The following is a 24,186-nucleotide window of genomic DNA, read 5'->3' as shown; positions in this document are numbered from 1 at the left end:
CATCATTATTTTCAAAAGGATCTTGCCTAAATTACATACACAGCCTTCTAGAGGAGATACACATAGCCAGCACCACTCTGGATCTGGAGTCCTGCTAGACAACCCTGCCTACTGCAGTTCTTTAGGGATATTCAGCGTGCCCATGCCTCGTGACAACAGAAAGCAGAGTGAGATGCTTTTAGACCTTATCTTTGTCTCTTACGGTCATCCTGTCCCTGCAAGGGCTAATGATAACTTCCAGGACAGAGCTGTGAATCACTGTTACCTCTGCGTTGTCCTCCACAAGTCCATTTTGTTCTTGGCCTCCCAGCCTGGAGCTTTAAAGGCATCTGAGAGCTGGGAAACTGAATCACAGAGCAATGAGCTCACTAGCCCTGTTCGTGGTTTAGAAAATTAGATAATATCTTCCAAGAACCCAGCAAAGGCTTTCATTATTTTACATAAACAACTAACATGCAGGGAACTTGGAGTTTTCCAAGCTACCTGCCAGAAACACACACACGCATCACAACTGGATGTGGGCTCAGGTGAGACCTGAGCAGCTCTTGGTTCACATTTATAAACCTGGGACTCAGTGGGTAACCCTTCCCATGTACTTTTGACTTACCTCGGTCAGCATCGTAAATGTACACAAACTTCTGCCAGCTGTAGTGCTCGATGACACTGATGAGGGCATCCTGGAGCTCTGGGCGAAGCTGGAGAACAAACTGATTGGACGTTTCGACGGGGAAGCTTGGCGTTATGAAGCAGACGTGGAGAGCCCCGCAGAATGATGTGAGCATGTTGACGGTCCTCCTCTCATAAAATCCAAAGATGGCATAGACGCCCTTGGAGAACTGCGAGCAGACTGGAGGAGCAGAGAGAAAGTTTGTGAAGGCAGAACAACAAGGAGGTTTCTCAGGGAAGTCACCAAAATAAACCTTTTCCCTGAGATAAGCTGCGGGCTTTCCTGACTAGATCACTCTCCTTGAGGCCTGTGGGTTGGTGAATGCAACCTGTGAAGAACAGGGCTTGTGGCCATGGGGTGCTCTGCCCTCGATCTCCACAGACCTACTTCATCTTTGATAGGCAGGAGTGACACAGAAGAGTGAATTCAGTAACCCCAGGGCTCTGCTGAAGATTTCACTGCTTCTGGGATAAAACACATTACCTGAACGAGGGAAGCCCTCAGCAGAAAAACACAGTGGCTGACCAAGCCCCGTGTCTGTGGGATGGCAGCTGTCTGGTCCCTGGAGCTGTTTTATTATGGGGGACAAAGGCTGCAGTTAGAGCTTGCTATTGCAGCCCCAGATGCATTCAAGGAGCAGAAGGAAAGCATTTGCATGACAGCACAGCCCTTAGCGGCCAACGACTCCAGGAGGAAACCACGGGTTTGACCTCAGGGCATCTCAGCAAAGGTTCACCTGGGTTCAATGCAGTGACAGCACAGCTGCAGGGAGGTTTATCCCGGGGCATGAGCTGCTGGCACTGCGGTCAGAGCCTCTCACACCAGGGGTGCGTTGGTACTTGGGGACACCTGCGTGGCAATTTCTGGTTTCCTCACAAAGGCACGGTGAGGAAGGCTGTGGGCCCAGTGAGGTAGTGGTGGTGGCCTGGGAGGTCTCCATGACTAAACTCTGAGGGTGCACGCTGGGTTCTCCAGTGGATATTTGTGTCTGATCCCAGCAGCTGGCGCTGTGCTGTGCAGGGAGGGTTCTCTTGGGTTGGAGCCCTTTCTCAGGAGAGCACTTAATGAGATCGTGGGAGCTGCTGGAAAAATGCCTCAGGATCTCAGTGAGGCAGAGAAAGTTCACACTTTGGGTTGTAAAACTTAGCCCCTGAGAGAGTCAGACTCGTTTAATATCACTCCTGTTTATGGCACATCCCAAGTTATCATCAATAAATCTCCAAGACGGAGGTGGTGGCAGTGACAGCGTTTTCCCTGTGTCAGAACTCCTGGCACTAGTGTCTCCTCCTGTTGTCACTCTGACTCTGAAGACCTTTGGCTGTGACATTTATACTGACTCAACACTTCACACATCGCTTGCCAGCCCCCTCGTGACAGAGTGCAGCGCGAGAAGTTGGATGTGACATTTTGGGGTCCCCTGGCAAGTGCTCTGCGCTGCTTGGGAATCCCTTGACCTGGTTCCTGCTGGTAGCTGCCAGCACCAAACCTTCTGCACATGTGGCTGGAGACAAGCTCCTATACGTGAGCTTGCTTCATCCTTAGCTGGGCTCCATCCAAGCTCTGTCCTTCCAGCAGGTCCAGAAGTCATCCCCAACTGGCTTAGAGCCATCCTGGATAAGATTACCTTGTTCCTCACTTTTCTACTGCCAGCATCAAATATTCAGAGGGAAGAGCAAGAAATACTGCTTCCCACTGTGCAAAGTGAGTCCCTGCTCCCATCTCACCACCAAAAAAAAGCAGCCAGATTTTTGAAACTGCGCAGAGTGCTGAGAACTGAATCTCATTACACTGGTGAGAATTTTTCCTTCCTCTTGGAGTTGAGCCCAGGTTTTGAGCATCCCAGCCCCGCAGTTTGTCCCCCAAGGTCACCCATCCTCTTTTGACCGCTCAGGGCCTGTGATCTCACAAACCTCAGCACCCTGCGCCCCCAAGGGAATTTGTATTTCTGCAGGGCAGGGACTTCTCACAAAGCCTGAACCCTGATGGAAATAAAACCCTTTTCTCTTTATTTTCAAGGCAACATCTCTCTTTGCAATCAGCAGTTGTGTCTGTATCAGCTGGAGTCACTGCCCTCATCATGAGACTGACACGTTCAGGAAGAAAAGTAGCAGACATGGATAGAAATAGTCTGAACATCATTTCCATGTGACTGGACCAGTGGGTCTAATGAACAGTGCGATATACCATATGTGAGAGATCAGAACGTGATCTCTGGAGACCCAGGCTTCAGACTCAATGAATGATTAAAGTGACATTCTCAGGGCAGCTATACAATCCAGCACAATTAATAATCCAGACAATAAACTTAGCTGGCTTGCTTTGTTTTGGTTTAGGCAAGCCATGGCTTCCTTGAATTTTATTTTCTATTTGAAATGAATCTATTATTTTTTTAGATTTTTTTTTTAAACTCTGTGGCTCAGTCACGCTCAGGCAGCCCTCCTACACTGTTCTGAGACACTCATCAATCCCAGCGTTTGAAACAGATTGCACCAAAGATGACTGGGAGAACGAACAGTCTTTATCATTAGTAAGTTTGGAAAGAACCCTAGCTCGCTTTGTACTTTCAGAGTAAGAAGGGCCATGGACAAGGCAGAAAATTTGGGGGAAAAAAAAAGACTTGCTGAGAGTTATCAGCCAAAAAACAACAAAGAAACTGTTGTGTCAATCTGGAAAAATGGAAAGAGTGAGAACTGCAGCCACCTTTCTGGGAATGAACTTGGCATAATGTAACAGCAGTGGCTGCAAAATTATTTAAATCTCCAGACTATTCTAAATTACAGATGTTCCAAATGAATTTACCCAGCAAAACTAAAAAGAAGTTACTCGCCATTTATTTAATACACTAAGAGATAGCTGGAATTTCTTTCTATTTGCTTTAATTGTTTTATTAAGCAAATTTATTAACAATTGTGTTCTCATTTGATTGCTCAGCAACTTCTTAATAGCATACTATTATGAATTGTAAACCTCAACTAGAACAAGCAAATATTTTAAACTCTCTTTGTTTTTCTAGTGGGGAAGAAGCTTATCAGTTCCTCAGCAGCCACTAGTCTCTGACTGATGCTTTTCTAAAAAGATTAAGAAACATTAAAAGGATAAAGATCATGCTGGAATGGAAGGTCCAAGAAGTTGAGCTCTTCTGGTCAACTGGCTGGTGATAACATCACACTTTGCAAGCCTCCTGCCAACTACCTGTTAAGAGCTAGATGGCCACAGCCTGGCTTTGCCTACACAAGAGAGTTGCAGTTAATCTGGTAGTGAGCTTCAGCAGTTCAATTTGGACGATTCAGCCTCTGAACCTCTTTCCTGCAGGTGGGAAACTGGTTGAAATGCAACATCATAAATGTCTGCATAACCAAGATGTGAGCAAGAGTGAAGAGTGTGCACTTGGATGTAAATGCAGACATTTGTGATGGTTTGCATGTGCTATTCTTGGCTTCTGGGCTGCACAAAGGGAAAGAAGGACAGAGAACATCTATTCTGGGCTGCAACTATGCTATTATCTTACAATGAACTTGTAATTAATTACAGAAGAGTTTTCCTCTAAACAAACCTTCAGAAAATATAGTTAATTATATAGCGGCAATTACTACCGTATTCACCCTGATCAGTCTTGTACAATTGATCAGGTTGGGACTTCTGGCTGGGACATTCCCCGTGTGTGCTGCACCAAGCACCATGGACACCCCATATCCCTCCTTCTCCAGGCACGGGATCTCCCACTGAGGCTCCCTAGTGCCATTTCACGACTAAAATTAGGTAAAAGCAGAGGCATTAACTTGATTGTCACTTGGTTGCTCTGGAAAGACAACGCAGCAACTACTAGCTGCACTTTGGACACAGCACCTGCTGCAGCTAGGTGAGGTGAGAGCTCCTCAGACTGTTCTAAAACCACTTCTGAAATACAGTAAAAATCAAAATAGCTTCTTAAGATTCCTGGTACCTAGTTAAAGAGTGACTGATGTGGTAGAGCAAGCAGGAGGAGGCCTCCCCTCTCCCTTTGTGGAAAGGTAGCCATCGTGGAGCTGGTGTGTCCTTGAATTCAGATGAGGAAAAAGCATGCGTGCATCACTCATGCTTGAAATCCCCAGACTCTAGGATTTCTATTCTTGCAATTTCTCTCAAGTTTCTCTTTTCATATGGAAATATTCAAAGTAAAGCATTTAAATCTAAGAGAGGAAACACTGATTTTATTGAAAGCACACACAGGACAGGACACCTACCCGGCAGCTGAAGACAGGCAGCTCTGGTCATCTTTGCAAATGCTTCCAAGAAAAAGAAAAATACATGCCCACAAGTTTAAATTGCACATTTTCTCTGCAGAAGAGGGAAGCAAAAGAGATTTTTTGAGTCTATAAAAATTCTTGGGAGACTTTTCTTGGCTAAAGCTCTCAACCAGTCACAGAGAAAATAGATGCACAAGACTGATTCCTGCATTCAGGAGGGCCAGGAACATTTTGGAACTGGAGGTCTGATCCATGTGAAAGGCAGATGTCAGATATAACAGATATTTCATTTGGATTTTGGTAAAAGTGGACGAGAAACCAAAAAAATTCTCTCAGAAATGATCAACACAAAAAGGGGCCGAAAATGTCTCAGTGTTTGAGGGAGGAGGAAGGGCAAATGTGCTGCACAGAAGGGTGGGAATGAGGATTTGGTTTCCAGGAGTGAAAATGGTGCAATTCTGCTGAGAATCTGCAAACAGGACTGCTCCCCACAGACGCAGCTGGAGAAGAAGCCTGGTAGGAGATCCTGGCAACTGCTCATCTGCCATTTCCTTTACAAGCAGAATTTTTACCATTTCACTGAGTTTAAGACTAGAAGGGGACATTAGATCATTTCTACTGACTTTTTGTATCTCATGGACCATTAAGTTTCACCCAGCTACCCCTGAAGGGAGCCAATAATATGGTTTAGTTGAAGGCATTTAAACTCTCTGGAGACTCAACTGCTGTGTGCCTCTGATTGAGAACAGAAGTAGCAGAAATAGTGCTAATACCCAAAGACACAAAAGCAATAAAAAACTGATTAAACAAAATATCCCCAGATGTTCCCCACAAACAACTCATGTCCTCTGTTACAGAAGGAGACAAAAAATCCAGATGGCCCCTGCCAGAGCTCAGAGCCCTTCATGACCCTGGATGATGTCCTATCTGAGGAACATCTAAGGGGAAAGACACTGCACCCTCTCCAGGAAAGTCATTCCTACAGTGCTGAGCTGCAGATGATGTAAGGATTTTGAGCAAACTACATAGCCCAAGCCGGCAGGGAAAGAAAAGGGCGATTTGGAAATGAAGACTCCGAGACAAGAAGAAATCTTTGAAAGCACCCAATCCAGAACACACAGCACTTACTCCAGAAACCAAATTAACAGATTCCTTTTAAAAATTGCGAGATGACTGTGGCCAGACTTTGAGTGTAATAGAATAGTCAGCTCAGTCTACTGTCCTCTGTAAGCTATCAAAGACCAGCCCTGCCATGCCTGCAGCCCCAGTATCAGTGTGGCACCCCCTTCATCTGCCCAAACCTCCTGGGACACAGAACCGAAACCCTCACTTGCAGCAAAACATCCTCATTGACAACAGTGGTGTCAAGGAACAGTTCCCACATGATTTTCTTTGCTCACTTAGAGTATATGTGTGCACATGTGGGAAAGAGGAGGGGGGACATGCGTGCGTAATTTATTTTTAGCATGCCCTGCCTGGAGGCGACCCTCACACAGTGATGGAGAACCTGACATCAGGTTGGCGAAGCCGGTGGAATTTCAATGAAAGAGCGCTAGTGTCTGCTTCAATTAGGATCAGCTCAGCTTTCCTCCCAAATGTTTGTCCTCACAGTTCTCCAGTGTGGCGTAGGTGCCAGAGCGCATCTCTTCAGCACATCCCAACGACAGCATGTTCCCACAGATTTTTCTAGCAGGGGAAAGCCAAACAGATTCTACACTCCCCCATCACTCCACGCATGTATTTAGCTGACAGCAGATATGTCCCATATATTTGATCAACTGCAAATCAGGCTGATGTGATATCACAAGAAATACATGTTTCTCTTTCAACTACATAAGAGACACAGAAGTGTGCTCCCTTCCATCATTTTCCTGCACTGCTGCTCTGACCGTCTTGGAAGCTGGGAAGTAGTATTGATTTTTACATCAAGATTTGCTTTCCTTCCCTCATATTTAAACTATAATCTACAACTGAGAGCTGCTTATAGCTGTTTATGCTGATACCTTCAATTTTTTTTTAGTTAAGTTCACCTGCCTGACAAATAAGTCTTAGTTTGCCTGGCCGACGAATGGTAAGTTTCCCTTGAGATCAAATTGGATTTGGGATACTTTCTCACATGCTGCTGAGTTTAAGGAAATAGTAATAGCATGGTGCTTCTATCAACAAAAATTAACAAAATGGACTCTCAGTCGTTTAAGTGCACTTCTGAATTATAATCATGGTGGTGGAAGATACGGCCATGGGAAATTGATGTTAACCTCTCTATCAAAGGGACCAGTTGACAATCATAGCTCTTCCAGTTGTGTACTTCACATCTCGAAACCTCTTTTTCTTTTTCTGCTAGTGTTCAAATGCAGTTTTATCCAGTTTAAAAAACAGAAGAGAAAATTCAAATATCAAAGGTCTTAATGGGGTCACTGAGCTTGTTGAAAAAATAAAAGAAGGAAAAACAAGATGTTTGAGAAGACTTTCCTCGTTTGCTTTGCTTGTTTTTAAACATATTGTTATTTTGGGGATTTCTAAGATTTTGTTGAATCATATAAAATTAAGAATCAAATATATCAAAGGCTTTCCAGTTAATACTCAAACTATTTCTGAGTAATGATGGCTCTGAGATCGTGAGCATCTTTTAACAGGTCCTGGATGAGAACCCAGAGGAGACATGGGCGCATATCTGCTGACACCTGGGACTTCTGGGGTCACAACTTGGATGTTCCCTTAAATAAAATGTCAGTTGACAGCTGTATTTTCTAGATAGCCTTCAAATGATGGATAATCCACGGAAAAGAAATCCAGACAGTGGCAAGCAGAAGATGCTGGCCATGCTGCGTTGCTTTGGAGCAGCAGAAACTCTACAAAAGAGCTACTATCTCCTGCTCACAACCCTCACCTCGAGCTCCCCTGCAGCTGCCCTAGAAGGAGGGGGTGATGCCTCACAGGGCCCCCAGCTGCAGATGGATGTTGCGATGGGCCCCATGGGCTCTGGAAGACCAGCTATCCCTGCTCTTACCTAGCCTCCTACAACGAAATAGAAACCCAAAAATTTGTCCTCACTGAACTCTCCACATCTGAAGCAGAGTCATAAATATTAAAGCAAGATTTCTACAAATGAAAAAGTGACAGCAATATTATAAAAGGAGGTGAGGGATGAGGGTTGAACCAACTTTGCTTTTGCTGCTTTATTAGCTGGCTTTTTGTACTATATTGGTCCTTCTGCAGATAGTGCTATACTAGGAAAACTAAGTACAATATCACAGTGTAGCTTTCCGCTGGGGAGCACAGACAACAACGGAGGAAAAGGATAAAGCATCAAAACCACAGCATGTTAATATGGTACATAGCACGCTGCTCTTGGGTCAGCACAACATTTAATTCTGGGCTGTAAGAGCTGAATTATTAAAACAGAGTAAAAAGAGGGGAGTGAGAGGTGGGAGGGGGGAAGATAAGCAATAGCAGAAAGCAAATGTGTCACATAAAGAAGAGCTGAAATGCATTTTGTCTTCAATAGCTTCTTTTCTTTCCCTAATACATTATATCTGTTCACGGCAGTTTTTCTAGACATTAAAGCCTGCGACTGTCTTCAGTGCAAGGCTCAGGTTCTGATGAGGATTTTGTAAGTGCCTGTCTTGAAACTGGTTGCAGGTCACAATGCAAAAACCAGACTATGGACTTTCCCTGGGAAAGTTATTCCAACATTAACGTTACTTCCATTGGGGAAGGAGGGTGTTAACGTCTACCTCAACAATTCCTTTCTTAATCTTCAGCCCGATAATTACAATTTTGGTCCCATATCCCTCTGCTTCATAAAACATCTGCATAGATATTCCCAAATTTTCTCTAGTCCATGCTTTTGCAGATGTGCCAGTTTGGAAGCCAAAGTGATGTCTCAGCCTCTGATGTGTTCCCTGTGGCATTCCTGAGACTTGTGTTGTTGCCTTCAATTGAGAAACAGTATTTTGGTAAATTTTCTCAGCTGCATTGTTTCTGGGGTTTTTTAGGATTATTTCCTGTTCATAACAACATCTCCATTAGCCCTTCCCTGAAGTCTGCTCCAGGCATGGAGTTCAGTTATGATATATATACTCCTTCCAGGTTTGTAACGAAGGTAGCAATCGAGACCATTTTTAGCTGCAGCTCTGTATCAGCCTCTCTCCCTGCCCCATCAGCTCAATTCCTTTTAATTTTCCATCACAATCCTACCTTGTGAGGCTTTGGCCATTTGTAATCTACAGGATTACAGTCTTTTGGGCCACTGAATTCCACGCTGTAAATTACAGCATCAGGACCAAATTTTGTGATTTGGCAGGCAACTGAAGAACAGACTAACTTTCAACATGGTTATTTCCATAGAGAGACACGACAATGCGTTTGTCAGCAAGATGGGCAGTCAGAACAGCTGTACTTGGAGAGCAGCTCTGAGTAGGAAGGTCTCATCCAGTGATCAGTGACAGCTGGAGACCGGGTGGCCCAGCAGACCCCCTCCAGCCCTGGGTCTGCACATGGTATTTTCTGTGCCTGCTTTGGGATTTCAGCCAACACTTGGAAGTGCTGAGGTCTGACCTGCATACAAAGCTCCTCTTTCTCCTTCTAACGGTTCTCACAGTGGCTTTAAACATTTCCCTTCCCAGACACTGAGCTTTCACTAGCAAGATACACGACACGTACGGGAAGCATATGCCAGTTTGAGAATGACGAGTCACACACAGCGGTTTGGATCACAGCGCCTGGACAACTACACACCAACGCTCTCATGTCAGCGAGGATGTGGTGTCATGCCCTGAGCCTGCTTCTCCCCACGCAGCCAGAGGTGAGCACCTATAATCCCTTCTCCTTTCTTCCTCACTGATTTTTTTCTACTCCTGCTTCTAAATTTCCAACTTTTAATTGTTTTGTGCTACAGTGCATAAAACCTTATCCTTGTGTGCCACTGAGCTAACACAACTAATTGTGTTTCTTGTGGGTTTTTTTGTTTCTTGGCTTTCTTGATAACAGACTGGAAATTAACAACTTCATTTATTAACACTCCACCTTTTTCTATTCAATCCAGCCTGAGAACCTGACAAAAACCACACACGCTCTGCAATGATCCTTCCATGGTCCCAAACACTTCCTGGGCATATATTTATACTCAGGTGCAAGCACTGGGTTTCTTGGTCTCTAGTGTCAGACTTCTAATGCTCGTTAGCCTACACAGCCAGCTGCAGCCGAGAAAATCAGGTGTTAAACTCTGTAAAGGCAGATTGGGCATGGCCCTGGTGTGCCCAGGTTTTAATCCCTGCTTTGAATGCATATGAAGAGACCTTTATGTTTCCTTAAACACCAACTCCCTTTCCTGATAGCGATTTTTTCAAATTGACAAGAAAAACCCCTAAACAACCCCCTTTTTAAACTCCAGGGGTGTGTTTCCTTCAAAGAAACATAGGGATATGCCATATCCCATACACCTACGTAGGATGCGTGGGCATTATTATTAATCCTAATTGGCTCAGAATTACACTTATCCTGTTATCCCACACACACGGGTACCCGCTATAGATTCAACTGTTACTCTGCATGTGTTTGTAGGATGCCTGGCACAAGGCTACGAGGCCTCTGTGAGGTACTGTAATGTATACATGTTAAATAGCAATAAAGAAAGTCACTGAATAGCCTCCTCAGAGTAAAGAATTACCTTCCCAGCAGAGAGGAGAGAAACGATACGGCTGGCTCACCACAGAAAGTAAAACAAAGGATAAGGAGGGACCTAAACGGAGAGCCAGCAGAATTTTCCCTAACCTGACTGATCTTTTCAGCAGTGGTGATGTCTCCTGTGTGCTCTACCTTAAAACATCTCCCAGCCCAGGAGGGAGACTGGCTGAGGCAGGCTTTCAGAGGGCACAGAGGATGTTTCCCTCTTGTGGTAAGCTACTGTTGAACTTTCTGACATGATTTGACTCCCTGCTCATTTTAAAATAAAAGGCAGCAGGCAAAAAGCTCAGGGTACATCGTGTGGGGAAAGCACCGCCACGCTCACCTCTCCACAGGAATACAGGCTCACTGGTCTGGGCAAGGAAGGAAGAACTTGCACTTATTTAAGACATTCTTCTTCAAAGAAAACCTCTCGCATACAGGACAGAGCTTCTTGTCCTTGGGGGCCTGAAGTGGGAAGCAGTACTTAGACCCACCAGCTGTCTGACACATTATTTATAAACATCCACATTTTCTATACATTTTCAAGGCTACATTACAGGTATCTGCTGAGCTAGAAGGCAGATGCTCCAAAACCTACACGTGCCATCGCAGCTCAGAACTGCCCTCTTTTCTGCATTCACCGGAGCCATTAGAGTCTTCTGAAAAGAGGAGCAGAAGCGGCAAAGGTGCAAACCCAGCAAACTACACAAGGGTTAAGCCTCTAGAACACAACCCTTTTGTGCCTCTGGTTTGGAAACCCCATTTAACACCTCAGCAAGGGCTGAGTTAGGTGCAGAATGACAAGATCCTTTGACATCTGAGAGTGCTGGCTTTTGTGGGCTTAAGTGCCTCCCTTGGTGGTTCTTTGCTATAGTCATTTCTTGTAGGGTTTTTATTTTTCCTCTCCACGTTAATGTTCCATTCCATTGTGCTCATAGCTTTCTTCAGGCCTACTTAATGTCAGGGGGAATATTACCATTTCTTCCCTGTCATTAGAACAGCTTTAATCCTGTCTGCATTGCGAGGGCAATAAATGATAATAGCTACCACATTTTTACTTCCGCAGTGCCTCTGAGCACCAGGTTTTTTGAAAAATCCCAAACAAACAACTTTAAGCTTGGGATCTTTTAAACCCAGTGGGAGACTGTGTTGTCTGGGGAGCAAGAATGCAGAACTGTGACAGATGGTGAGATCTGGACCTATGGTTTGCAATTTTATGGTCTCTGGTGAAACTTCTGTGCAAATAGCTTGCTGTGGGTGGTGGAACAGTTTACATGAAGTGCATCTAGCTAGCATGCCCAGATGGAGCTTCTACGGAGAGGTGATACTTGTTAAACCGGGGCTGCAAGCAGCAGTAGAGGGCAGCTTCCCTGTCGCAGGAGATGAAGGCATCTGTCCTGCTGAGTGGTGTGAACGGTGGGGATGGGGGAGCTGGAGGAACTCCACTCTCTGCCCTGCTGCTCCAACAAACCTGTGGGTAGACCCAGAGCCCCTGTGTGAATGTGACCCAAAACACCAAATATCAACCAGGGAGCTGGCTACATAGCAAGACCTTCACTGGAAATAAAGTGGAATCTAATGTTTTCCTAAAACATCTTGGGCAAAATCTGTGTGATTTTGCCAGCATGACAAAGGGAACTTTTACAGCTACAGACTTCTCCTGAACCTGCACTTGGATCCATAAAAATCATCTCCCATAACAAGCTGGTTGTGTGAGGAAATGCACCTCACAGGACCAAGGAAAGGACCAAAAGGTGGGAGAATCTGCTCTGCATATCACCAATTATATATAGTCACCTTGGATGCACACCTTTTGCCTAAAACATCCTTGGGCAATGAATTCCCATTAATGCTAGTGGAAGGTGGCATGAAATGCTCAGACACAAACCATTATAATGTTTTCTAGAGAGGCAATAACTTTGGGAAAGGTTTTTCTACTAGATGTTTCACTTGCAGAGCTTCATGTGTTCACGATAAAGTTTTATGCTAGTGAAAAATACTAAGTCATCTTCTCTAAATAGAGGCCAGTGAAGATACCAGGAGTATCTCAGTTATCCAGAACAGCCTGTGCTGCCAACGGGACTGAGAAACTAGTCTGGAAAAATGGGACGTGTGTCTTAGGAAGAAGAACGTAGGAGCATCCTTAACATTAGGAAAACAACTGAGATCTCTTCCTGACATGCCTAGTCACATACAAACACCTTCTCTAACAATTTCCATCCTGGGAGAATTTTCAAGCTTCTGAAGAAAGAGACTCTATAGTGAGCTGCAGAGAGCAAGAGAGATCATGTAAAACATTCTGCATAAGTGCAAATTGCAGGGAGGCCAGCCAGAGCACAGGAAGGGAAGTTGTTAGAAACTTGGGGTCATTCATCATTCCAGAGCAGTGACACCACACATACAGATGCAGCTTCTGTCTCAAGCAGTTACTCCGTGTAAACCAAAGACTATGACATGATTTAGGCAGCTACTGAGAAAACCCCACGGCTTCTCAGCAGAAACGTTACCTGTAAAATATTATTTAGACGGAACAGCAGCAGCAGACTGGAGGATGCTAATTTGTACCACTTTTCACAAGCATGAGAGAGACTCTTTCACTATTCACCAGATGTTGCTCAAGCCTTCTGTTGACATTGCAGGGAGATGCCTCTGATGAAACACATTTGTCCATGAAATCAGAGTCACTGGCCACCCTGGGTCAGGCAGGCCTTGAACAGAGAGACACCAAGAGCACTGGGTTTTCAAGGAGTGAAAACAGTCCTTGAATTTAACAAATATTGTGCAAGACAACTGAGCCATGGAGAGCGTCACACATCAGGTGTTAGATTTGCTTCCCACATGGAAAACTGAGGAAATTACACTGCGTAGTGGACTCTAATGGTACATCTAAAGTGAGCACATGGATGGCTAAAGGTATAATTAACCTAATTAAGGCACCATTTATTCCAGAAGCCTCCAAGAGGAAAGGCAGGTGGAACTGCCATCTACAAGAGAAGGTTGCCAGGGCAGAGGCTGCTGCCACCAATGGGCAAAACCACAATAAAGACTTGGTCTGGAAGGAACAAGGCAAAAAGAAACTCCCTGGGGCAGATTCCTCTGTCTCTTGGTGTGCACAATAAACCAGGGGTGCAATGGAAAAGCCTGTGATTTACACCTTTGGGATTGCTCTAGCTAAACCAGTGAGGGCTGTGATTTTCTTCTTTCTGTACTGCAACCCACTTTAGGTGCTGAATGTAGCAGAGAGGAGCGTCTAGCCTTCACTTTGAGTTCCTGACCCTCCTGTTAGAGAAAAGATTAATTTCCCTGTGAGAGAAATTATTTTTGGCTGCCTATATTTAACATGGCAGTGAACATCTGCAGTCATATTTCCTACACATTTGTTGTGATCATTCTCCTCCACTGCTAGTCCTGACAGTAGAGTGTCAGTTGAGAGCCTTAGCAGCATTTCTGAAAAATGACTTGGTTGACTACCATGTCTCTTTAAAGAAGAGAAGTTGGAATGATCTGAAGGTGATTTGGGATCTAGGCACACAAGGAAGCCATATGGTACATGCAGCCTTTGAAAATTGGGCCTTAACTCACGTATGCTGAAAGAATGTCTCCTGTGACAGCTTTTATCAGGGCACTCTTAAGGGCTGATGCTTTCCTGACATTGTCTGTGGAGCACGTCTGGACTGGAAGAATTGGGACGCCATGTGGGGCAGGTTTGTTTGACAGAGGTCCTCTGTGCACGTGCACTTTGCACCAACCCAATGGCCCAGCTGTAAATGTGTGGCTATACTACACTTGCATCATCCTGTGAACATTCTTAAATCTCTCATGGAAGGACGGGACTAATGATAAAATCAACCACTTTCTACCTGGTTAGAAAAAATACTCTATGCAGTGTAAGACAGACACTTGATTTAAGTGTAGAAAAGTTGTCTACATTATAGTCTCCCTGGTAACTGCAAAGAGCCCAACAGAATTACACTGGGTCTAAGTATGGTCTAGTTTTGTCAGCTGGGAAACACAACATGCTTCCTAAATGAGGCTACAGGGATACAGGACCCGATTTGCGTGTGCAGCCAGCTGTGACTTGCTTGTAAAGTATACTTGCTTCATGTCTGCTTGAGCATAGGTCGCCAAGGTCCTCCTCAGAAGTGTCCTCAGGCATGAAACCAAAAGGAATTTGTGATAAAAGACCCTTAAGAAACTGACATCCTTATTGGAAAATCTTTCAAAGCAAAGGTATGGGAAATAACAGAAACCTGAGGAGATGTGAAAGCTGGGAGGGAGAAGGAGAAGGGGGAAAGGAGATGCAAGCTTGAGGTTCATTGGTGGAGGAACAGCCAATTTAATTTCAAAATCAATTGGAGCTTTAAAAGAGAAAAACAAGGATGAAAGAGAGTGTGAAGGGGGGCTGAGTGCAGGAGCATTCAGAGATCCAAGGGCCAGGTGCCTATTTCTATAAGACGAGGGAGAAAAATGGGCTTGCAACTTCTGGGTCACTGTCTTTTCTATCTCTGAATGGATAAAGACAGTAACACTATGTCCTTCTTTAATCCTGCCTTCTCTTAGTTAAGAAAAGTTTTTTCAAACCTCCCTGGCTGAAGCCTGGCAGCCTATCTTCCACGAAGATTTTTAACCTCATTTCACAATTGGACAGACTGAGGCAGTCACCTGTGCGAAGCCACACAACAGTTTTGGGGAGGGACTCACACCAGTGAAATGCATTTCCCCAGTGAATGGTGACTGCTCCACAGGGCACTCCCTGTCCCCATTTGCTCTTGTCGCCCATCCTTTCGGAGGAGGGAATGCGCTGACAGCAGAACAAGGCAGCACTGCAATGGGCATGATGCTCCTCTCCAAGCACACACAGACTTGGCACCTCACCCAAGGCTCGGGGATTTTGTGACCAGCTGTTGAGTGGGCACTTTGAAATGGAGCTCATACTGGCTCTAACATTAAACCCATTGCAATTCCTCTCACAGCTCAACCTCATCCCCCCGCTGATTCATGCTGGGCTAAAGGTTTCTAAAAGGAAGGAAGATAACACGACCTCTTGCCTGAAAGACTGGAGACCTTCCCAGAACAAAACTATGTCCCCTCAAACTCCTCTTGTATGGCTTTCTCTGGGCCAGGATTTGTCAGGTTTTAAAAACCAGAAGGGCTATCTAATCACAATGGCCATGCTTGACTTCCAGCACAGAGCCAGGTGCCCAGCTGGTGGCTTTTGAGCAGAACTACTGCTGGGCAGTGGCTTCTGGGACAAACAAATCCCTCTCTGTGGGACAGGGATGGGACCTCTGTGGGCCCCACTGCAAGTCCGCCCCATCTCCAGTCCCCGACGGAGCAAAAGGGAGTCCTTATCCCTGTTGGCTCTGCCAGATGTGTGCGATGCGCACTGTGGGTCTTAGTCAAATGAAGATGTAGGAGGGAAAGTTGGCCTCCTTTGCCATAGAACTTACCCTACTCCCGCATCACACTGACATGCCTTTTGTTGCAAAACAGTATCTTTAAGAAAGATATAAAGGCCCCATTTTATGGACAATCTCTATATTTAAGGCTCATGCTTCTGCAGGACTTTTTCTTTGGTGCTAATAAAGACTTTTCACTTCTGGTTAGAACCCTCCTAACTTTATTTTCTAGGCATGAGATCTTATATTTGCACAGCACCTAGCACCATGGGGAATCTCAGACTGCAGCTGTTGGGTCCTAGCCTTCTCCCTTAAATAATACATATATTCTTGAAAGCTACAAAGCAACTAGCCAGGTTTTTTATGCTCTTTCATTAAACAAAAAGCAAACATTCAAATGGTCTACTGGACAAGCAAAGGATCAATTTCTTTGAAGAAAAGTTACCCTAGACACCCTAGTTATTTTAGTTCATTTTATCATATAAGGTTCAGTAGGCTTTACTTTTAGTGTCTCTGAGATGAAACTAATGCCAATGGAACAGATCCAATTCAGACATACTGCAGACAATAAAGCTAGCTGAATTTTTTCAACACTTCTTTTTTTCCCTCCAAATGAAAACTGAGGTTTAATCGAAAGTAGAAAATTGCTGATTTTGACAAAACACCCCAATTTTCCCATGGAAAAGCAGAAGGGGGGAAAAGTTTTAGCGTCAAGTCAGAATGTTAAAAAATAAGCGTTGGGATGCAATCAACCCTCCACCGGTTCTCTGGATCATAAATTGCTCTAAGACTGCTGCCAGTATCCTTCCCCCCTAGGAGAGGTACTGTGCTGGCAGCCAGCCGGAGGAGCAGGGATAAATCTGAGGTGAGAGGTGGAGAACACGGGATCAATGGAAGTGTTGCCAACATTCATGCTCAGCTGCGGACGGGAAGCTTTGCCACTCCCAGAGCCCTGTCTCCTGGGAAAAACACACTTAAACTGCATTTTCCCCGCACCTGGACAACCCCTGCTCAGCACAGCACACACCCTCCGTCCTGCCCTGCTCACGGGGTGACGTGTCCCCCTGTGCCGCAGAGCATCCGAGCCACCAGCCCTCTCCTCCCCATTGCCACCCCTGTGCTCACCCTTCCCCTGCTCCCACAGGTACGGCCATGCCTCCTGCTATACTACAGCTTCATCCCTGCTTGGTCACCCCCTCCACGAGTATCTCCACGTCGGGCTCAGCACCGCCCCATAATCCTTCCTACCCACCGGGCATGGCCGGCTTTTCTGTGACCCCATCCCTGCGGGCGCAGGAGCCTTCCATGTGTCCCCGTACTGCATCCCACCGTCACAGGCACCTGCACAGCTGTGAACAACCCCGGGGTGCTACGAGCAGGGGCACAGGCACGCACCCCTGCTGAGGCAGCCCTCCCAGCATGTCCAAATCCCTTCTGCCACACACCTCCCAAATCCTTCCTACTGTGTCCTACCCAGATGTGTGCATCCACACGCATGCACATTAATCCTTCCATTAGCCAAATCCCAGCTTTTTACAGCAGCGTTCTCAGAAACAGCCCTCCTTATCATCCCGCTCGCAGACGCGCAGGCTAATCTCTCTCCGTGTGCAACGCGCAGCCACCCGCTTATCTTCCCTCTCTTCTACACGCGCACACTTTTTTACACAGAGACTAATACTTCTCAGTGTCACGTACCTCAAAATCCTTCTTGCAACGCCCCCTCGCACACTGAGTAATCCTTTTCAGAGTCTCGCACACATGATCCCGCTGACAGCATCCCTCCACACGCATGCACAGCCGCACGCAGCATCCCACAGCGCGTTTTGCACGCACAGGAACTTTTGTGTGTCATACACACCATTATTCCCCTTCCTGAAGCACACATTTTCTGCTAAGTCTGACACATGCATGTGAACCTGCCATCAGTGCAGTAAAACCAGCATTTTTTTAAAATCCAGACAAACTAATGTAGATGAGGTATTTGGTGGTAAAACCTCGGATATTTGGGTAACTGTCCTGGAAAAGTGAGAGCTTGTCTCATGAGGAGAGATTTAAAAGATCTGGCATGTTTAGTACAGGGAAGGAAAGGCTGAGAGAGGATGGGTTGCTGTCTATAAAAACATCAGAGGGGTAAACACTAGAGAAGAGCTATTGATGCTAAAGGACAACATTGGCATGAGAACAAGTGAGAATAAACTAGTCATGAATAAATGCAGGCTGCGAACCACAGAAAGATTTGTAACCACAGGAGGAGAGCAGCTCGGGTACCGCTTTCCAAAGTGAGCACTGGAGCAAAACCAGAGCTGGTTTCATCTAGAGCATCATTTTTGTCTGAGAGCACAACCTGAGGTCCCCTCCCGTGTTCGCTGTGCAGTTCGGGCTCGGAGTCGCACCCTCTCGCACCAGCACGCTATTTCTGTCACAAGAGGTTAATAGTGCAAAAGCACTCTGCTCCATGGCTTTGTCTCCCCATCTGAGGCAGTGGGGTAAGAAAACTGAATCCTTCCCTTTGTGCCTCGGAGAGGCGGGTCTCACACAACAACCTTACCTCCACCCATCACCTCCACAGTTCTCTTCCCTGACTTGCTAACAGGTATCGCAACAAAACTACCCTGGCCCTTTCCTTTTTGACTGTAACCTTCACGCTGCTGCAAGAGACGAGAGGGAGCAGAGAGCTCCCAGCTCCGCGCGGGAAGTGCAGGCGCAGCACCCAGGGATCTATTTTGATCGCTGTGGCATGCAGAAACCACTCTCACATTTCCTCGGCACACATTTACATTCCCAGAGTCTCCCGCCTCCACTGTTCGGCTGTCTCCAGAGACACTGAACACCTGACACGTCTGATAGGAATTACATACCTGTAATACGGATACAAAGAACCACAGGGAAATGAATATTTAGTGGACTGCAAGCACTGCTGCATGAGCCGTTATCCTCCCAGGAGCAAGCCTGCCTGATGCTTCCCTCCCCTACACCTGGGTAAGGCAGGTGAAGGGGATGTTGGCTGAGCGGTGTGTGAGAAGCAGCAGATATAAACGTCCCTCCCATCTGCATAAAGATGGAACAATCTCTTTTGAAAGGAGTAGAGAAAACCAAGGCATTTGAAAGTTTCTATATACCTCATATTAACAAACATGGAGCTCTGCCCTGTGGGACTGAGCAAACTGGGCTTACGCTGAAGTCAATGACTTTTAAAAAAATTTTGAGGTCTTGATAAACAGAGAATGGCATTTATTAAAGTGTGGGTGCCATTTCTTAGCATAGTGTGAGGGCAACCAGGTGCCCACCGGGCAGAGAGGGCTGCAGGGAGAGGAGGAGACTGGAGATGCACGAAGCCTGCAGCGGAGCTGCAAGGAGTAATTTCAGTGATCGTCCTAGAAGTAGACGGAATAAAGGGGAAGAAAGGAGAGAGTGAGGGTGGGAAGATGCACACGCTCCCCCTTCAAACTTTGGAAATTGTTTGTTTAGAAAGTTCATGTAGGGTTTTTTTAAATTGCAAATCTGTCCTTTTTTATAACCACGAAACTCAGAAGAGAACACAAAAGAGTTACCAACTTACTTTCCCCTCTTAAGAAGTCACACCAAAAAAAGCATTAATTTTTTTTTCTGATGGAAATACAAAAATGAAACAAGAATATTTAGCTTTGTGCTGTTTCAAGTAGCCTTAAGTTTCCTCTTGGTGGGGGAAACTGATAAAAATAGTTTTATTTCCTTAGTCGTAGATTTTTAGTACTTTTCTTTCTGTGGAGAGAAGATGGGAAAACAGAGAAATATGAAAATAGGTAGAGATTGGCATCACATGCTGGGTTTTTTTTCCTGTTTTCCAACTGGTAGGTGGGAGGTAAGTGGCAAACTGGAAAAAAGTGTGAGCATACCTAAAAAATCTCCACGTTTACCTTTTATTTCAGATTTGCAATGGCAAAATGATAGTAAACATTTATTGAAAGTACTATTTCCTTGAGAGGGAAAAATCTTTTATGGCAAAGACCTATTTTGAATGAGAAAATTTTCCACAAGCTTTCAATCACCTCTAGACAGAAATCTGTCATTATCTGCGATGGTCTGGGGTGTAGCAATGGGGAAAAAAACAATGTTGAAGGAGAAGTGGTCCATTGACATCAGCCACAATACAGTGCAGTAAGGATAAAACTCTGGGACAAAATCGAAAAAGCCAAATGAAATTAAAGGATGAAGGAAAAATAAGGAAAGTTCTGAGTACTTTTAAACTAAAGAAATAAAAAGGTCATTAACGCCACATGTGATGCTTCCAAAGCATACAGCACGCGGTATTGCAGGTCAAGCTCTTGCACAGGCAGCACAGATCTCTTCAGCTTCTGCTCCAGGCTTGGCTTTATCTAAGTACAGCTTGATTATTTCCAGCCAATCTGGCAGCCAGTATAGTAGGCAAATACTACAAACCTCATAGAGCTCAGCCCAGAAAAAAACCACATTTGAGCCTTTCCTTTTCCACTGCAGGTGTAGATTCAGAGCTGTGAGATTATGAACAGTTCAAACAACACGCTAAGGCTGTGTTTGGAAAGAGCAGGTCCATCCCTGGAGTCTGGCTCTGTTGCACCTCATGATGACCCACCACTCGTACACACCTTTCCAGAGGGATCTCTCAGCCATCAGGAGAGGCCAGGACCCACCTGAGAGAGGTGGAGGGAAGTACCCATGAAACACATCTTCCAGCCTTCCTGAGAGCAGAGGTGGAGGGATTTCACGTCTGATTTCCTAACACACAAAGAGTACAATGAACCGGTCTCCAGCCACAGTGATTATAGGTCTCACGTGTAGGAGGAGAACAAAGCTTCAAGCTCCCGGGACAGAACGATTAAAGAAGGCGAATACATGGTGTAGGGAGCTCTTGAAAAGCTGCCAGATTCTGTAAAACAATTTAGAGACACCATGAGACTTTCTGCAATCAAATTGCATGGGGAGAGACCCTCCATTGATCCCTAACGGCTTTGTGCTCCTGGACTCATGCCCAAGTTGGTGGGTTTTCTGTTTGCTCATTTATTAGAAGGTGAATTAATGTGCTATATACCTCTTCTTCCTATTTAGAAAAGCCTGTGCTGGGTATGAAAGAAGGAAAATCAGTGACCAGATCAAGAGAAAAAAAGGGAAGAATAGGCGTGAGAAAGGTAAGTGATGAGATCAATGACCCGAAGGTAACTCTACATGGGCTAGGGGTTGGTCTCCATTTCTTTCCATTGAAATGTCCTCTCTCTTCCTCTTTTCTTTGCTCCTTTCATGGACTACATGATTTTTCACAGAGCTATTGTCTGATTTATTTAGTTTATCCTCCCATTTCCCCCTGGATTTTAGTCTCTCTGCTCCAGTGCTCTTTTCCTCAACATCTCCTGCATGGAACAGAAAACAATAATGTTCAACCGAGAGGTTGCTTCAGTGATGGTGGCATTGAAGTGATCTTGAGATGAGAGAGATTATTCTCCTGCTCCAGGGAAGAGATCTTTAGCAAAAATTCAGAAACTGCAAAGAGTACTAAAGGGAATATAAAAAATAACCATTGAAATGGTTTCATAAAAATGTTAAGAGAAGTAGTTGAAAAAAAAAACCAAACCACCAAAAACCAAAACCCCAACAAAAGGAAAACTGTGTGAAAAAAACAACTCACGAGTATGTGAAGGTAAAAGCTAATCAAGCTAAGAAGGTTGTGTACCAGGGATAACAGTCATATTAAAATCAGCATCACTAGGGTGGGTGCAGAAAATGTCAAGGAACAAACTCAAGAAAGAACTGCAAAACACTGTGAAGCACAAGCATTGCAAGACGAGCTATTTAGTCTCACTTAATCCATAAAAAAATTGCCTCTAATGGGTGGAGCTCTTTTTGAACTGAAATCATATTTCATTGCTTCTCTTTTATGGAATTTATATGATTTATCTTGGCAAATAGAATTAGGGAGATTTTATCTTTTCATTTTTTACAATTCCCTACGTGGTAGCTTGAAGCGATTGGGGCTCTCTGATTTCAGCTTGGGTCACTGCTTCTAGAGAAGGTGAAAGCTTGAATGCAAGACCAAAAAGAACAGACATACAGTGGAAGTCTCAATACTTTGTGATAAATATTAAATACTTTGTTCTGAATCCTCCTGTCCTAAAACATGACATTGCCTCTTTATGGAATGACTCGAAACATAAACATCCTTCACAATCCCGTTGTTTCTTTAAAAAAAAAAAAAAAAAGTGGCATTTACTAACGAGGCCATAAATATTGATGTCTTTCTGAGGTCCCCCAGAGCCCTATCATTTCTGCAACTGACTGATTAATAATAGATTAAACACTTTAGTTTTGCTTACTCTGGTCTTCATAACTTTAAGTGCATCTGCTGTGTTGGTAACAGAAGGGCCTGGGACTGATGGATCTGGCAGTTATTCAGTAGAGAAATATGGCATCAGTCTACAAATACCTTCAAGGGCCAAAACTCAACCAAAATCTGCAGAGGGACATCAGAGGTTTAGAGTAATTCAGTGAGGAGCTTCAGAACGTGTTTACTACAGATAAGATTTTATGTCTTTGGAATATCTGCAGTGTTTACTATGTTATGACTCCACATGACATTACACGGTAGACGTATAATAAACTTTGCATTCATAACATGCCTTTCATTTGGTGAGCTCAAAGGAGCTTTTGGCTGTGTTTTACGGAGGGCCAGACTGGGCTGGTTTCAGATCTGCTGAGCAGCAGTGATCACTCAGTACCTCCCAAAAACAAACTTCAAGGGACTTTTTGGATGTCACACAATGAGCCTGTATCAAAGCTGATGAAAGAACCAGGTGTTCCTGGCTTCTAAGCTCATGTTCAAATCCACTGGAGACTGCTGGCACGGAGGATTTGTTCTAGCTCTGCACGCCGTGAAACACCAGGGAAAATACCTGGTGCTACTCTCCTTGTTGATATAATTAATAACCTCATTTTATAGTGCTCTATTAAAAGGATCCAGAAGGCTATATGAAAAATCGCATCTGTTCTCTTCAGCCCTGAATTCAGTGTGAGTTTTGCTGCTCACGTACTTGTCACCCCAGCAGCATCGCACAGGACTGTTTAATAACCTTGATCTTTAAATGAGCAGAATGGGCCACTGCACCAAGGGATGGAACTACAATTGTCTTGGGGCCAAACTCAACCCGTTTGGCTTCAGTGGTGAAAATCATTCCCAGAATCCAGCTAGGTCCTCTACTCCCATGCAAAGGGCAAAGACACACTTCACTGCTCTGAAGACCGTCTACCTGTTTCTGATGTGAAACTGGAAACCCGATAATTGAATACACACAGCAGCAGAGGTAGGCTTTGCTCGCCCACGGCTGCTGGACCACGGTGCTAGGGAGGAGATCCAAAGCGGGGCTGTGGGACCACAGTCACAGTCTCCTGACTGCAGCAGTCTCTCCCGAGTGACTGCCTCTGTCTGGATTTTCTTTTATTCTCTTCAAGTCTTTGCAAACAATTCTAAAAATGCCAAAACTAAGGCAGAGCAATTACCCAAGTGCTCCACAGAAAATCACTGCCATTCAGCCCTCTGCCCACGCACACGTCCAGACACAATATTAACCCTGTCCTGCAATGCAGCAAAATATACGCTTAACGTTTAACATGAGTCAAGATTGAGAAGTCACTAGCTAGGTATGCAACACTTTCTGTCTGCTCTTTCTTTGCAGTACCCGTGGGTGGAGAGCCTGTGCAGGGAAGCACAAGACAGCCCCAGGCACCCCTGGACATGCTCTGAGCATTTGGGAGCACCTGGGACTCCCCTGCACCCGAGGTCATGCTTGGTGACCCCCTGCTCCCATTACAAGGGCTGCTGCAGATGACAGCAATAACCCTGTCGTCTCCAAGGTAAGTAGAAGTTGAGTAGATGCTCAGGTTATTTTGTTGATGAAACTGAGCAAATGAGGACCAGCGGGTAACGCATTCAAAGCCACGATCTTCACTGCGTGTCTCTTTTGCAAACGCCGTGTACACGGCCCCTCTGCCCCTGTGACAGCAGCATTACAGATTCACACGTGCCCTTTCCTGAAATGTGTGAATAGCTTCTGCGGGTTTTCCTTTTGAAAAACAGGGATTGTTTCAGATTTCTTCCTAACAAGCAGCCACTTCTGTACTACCACACTGATTTGCAACAATGCTTTCCTTGATGTCAGGTGCTCAGAGCCCAAAAGACATCTCTAACTGAGTATGGTTAGACAGGATTCCTGTGATCTGG

General features: G+C 45.1%; 1 protein-coding gene across 3 annotated transcripts in view; it reads right to left on the bottom strand.

Annotated features, from left to right (window-relative positions):
* The window catches only part of GRIA1 (glutamate ionotropic receptor AMPA type subunit 1), a 126,478-nt gene that overhangs the window by 65,469 nt on the left and 36,823 nt on the right, over positions 1–24,186 (bottom strand). For all 3 annotated transcript variants that reach the window (XR_008579281.1, XM_054841798.1, XM_054841797.1), the window contains exon 3: positions 608–847. Coding sequence is in view for 2 of the 3 variants with exons in the window: in XM_054841798.1 (XP_054697773.1) it covers positions 608–847 (240 nt within the window). In the remaining variant the exon portion in view is untranslated. The remainder of the gene's footprint in view (positions 1–607; positions 848–24,186) is intronic.

Source organism: Grus americana, chromosome 14 (assembly GCF_028858705.1).
Source record: "Grus americana isolate bGruAme1 chromosome 14, bGruAme1.mat, whole genome shotgun sequence".
NCBI classification, from domain to species: domain Eukaryota; kingdom Metazoa; phylum Chordata; class Aves; order Gruiformes; family Gruidae; genus Grus; species Grus americana.
Note: the sequence above shows the minus strand (reverse complement) of the source record. Positions and strands in the feature narration are given on the sequence as shown.